Source organism: Eimeria acervulina, genomic scaffold, assembly GCF_000499425.1.
Source record: "Eimeria acervulina Houghton genomic scaffold, Eah_scaff1964, whole genome shotgun sequence".
Taxonomy (NCBI): domain Eukaryota; phylum Apicomplexa; class Conoidasida; order Eucoccidiorida; family Eimeriidae; genus Eimeria; species Eimeria acervulina.
Genome location: NW_013550072.1, coordinates 1687 through 3179, shown reverse-complemented (window position 1 = coordinate 3179; position 1493 = coordinate 1687). Strand labels below are relative to the sequence as shown.

The window sequence follows — 1493 nt, the reverse complement described above, 5'->3', positions numbered from 1 at the left end:
AGCGTACGCCTGTACTGTCTTCAAGATGTATCTATATTTCTCTATTCATAAATGTTAATATATATTTATATATTTGCGTATTAATATATATAAATATACATATATAAATATATATATATATATATATGTATATACGTAAATATATAAATATGTATATTATCAAATATGTATAATGCATGCCTAATACGTATAATATAAATGATATATACATCATATATTATATCTGTCTATTAATCTCTATCATACTTCAATTACATATATATACGATTTGTTTATTATATATATATATATATATATGTATTTACATATATTTACATATATATATAAACAAATCGAGCGTACGCCAATTGTTGATAATTTGTTTGCGTTTGTTGAAGAAGAGATAAAATAAACATAAAAAAAGTAAAATAAAAAACAAATAAAATAAGAAAAAACTATTATTGCTTCTTCTATAACAAAACCCCCCAAACAAATTCAGAAAATAATCAATCAGCAGCGCCAACTGCCTTCGTCTGCTGCAGCAAATGTTCCTCTTGCTGCTAGGAAGCAGCAGCAGCAGCAGCAGCGGAAGCAGCAATAGCAGCAGCAGAGGCAGCATTAAAAGAAGCAGCAGCAGAAGCAGCATCAAAAGAAGTAGCAGCAGCAACAGCAGCATCAGCCTGAGCACTAGGAGGAGCAGGAGAGCAACCAAATTAATTAATTAATTAATTAATTATTTAAATTATCTATGAAACAACTCTTTTCTTTGCAAGTGCTGCTGCAGACATACCAAATGCTTCAATTACTCTCAGCGGCCACCGAAAATCAAGAGAGAAATAATCTTTATGAATCTTACCGAACATAAAATATATTTCTTTCTCCTGCTCTTCTTCTCTGCTGCTGCTGCTGTAGTTGCTGCTGCTGCTGTTGCTGTAGTTGCTGCTGTTGCTGTTGCTGTTGAAACAGCGCAGCAAAGCTGTCTCCTGTGCACCTGCACCTGCTGCTGCTGCTGCTGCTCCTGCTGCTTCCGCTCCATCATGCTGTTGCTGCTGCTGCTGCTGCTGCTGCTGCTGCTGCTTCGTGCTGCTGCTGCTGCTGCTGCTGCTTCGCAGAAGCACTAGTATTTAACACCATCTGAAAGTTTTTTGCTGAAGGAAGACGAGCCCTGCCGTAAAAAGGCAAAGAAAATGAATTCAACGTCGGATCCCAGCGAGGAGGGAGAGGCTCCAGTGTATAGACACCCCCTGCAAATAAATAAATAAATAAATAAATAAATAAATAAACATAAATGAATATATAAATACATAAATAAATAAATAAAATATAAATAGATATATAAAGGCTATTAATAATATTTGATACGCAAATCACAGCAACTCAACGGCAAACCCTCAGCACATACAAACAAACAAATATTTATTTGTGTATACACCTATAATATATATATATACATATATATATAGACATATATATATATATATAGACATATGCTTATATATATAGACATATCCATA

The 1493-nt window shown here is 33.6% G+C and overlaps 1 protein-coding gene across 1 annotated transcript in view; it reads right to left on the bottom strand.

Annotated features, from left to right (window-relative positions):
• Positions 1–1014: 1014 nt before the first annotated feature.
• The window catches only part of EAH_00064280 (hypothetical protein, conserved), a gene marked incomplete at both ends in the record, with an annotated part of 2083 nt that continues 1604 nt past the window's right edge, over positions 1015–1493 (bottom strand). Inside the window, one exon of the mRNA XM_013396735.1 lies at positions 1015–1223. Within this exon, the coding sequence (XP_013252189.1) occupies positions 1015–1223 (209 nt within the window). The remainder of the gene's footprint in view (positions 1224–1493) is intronic.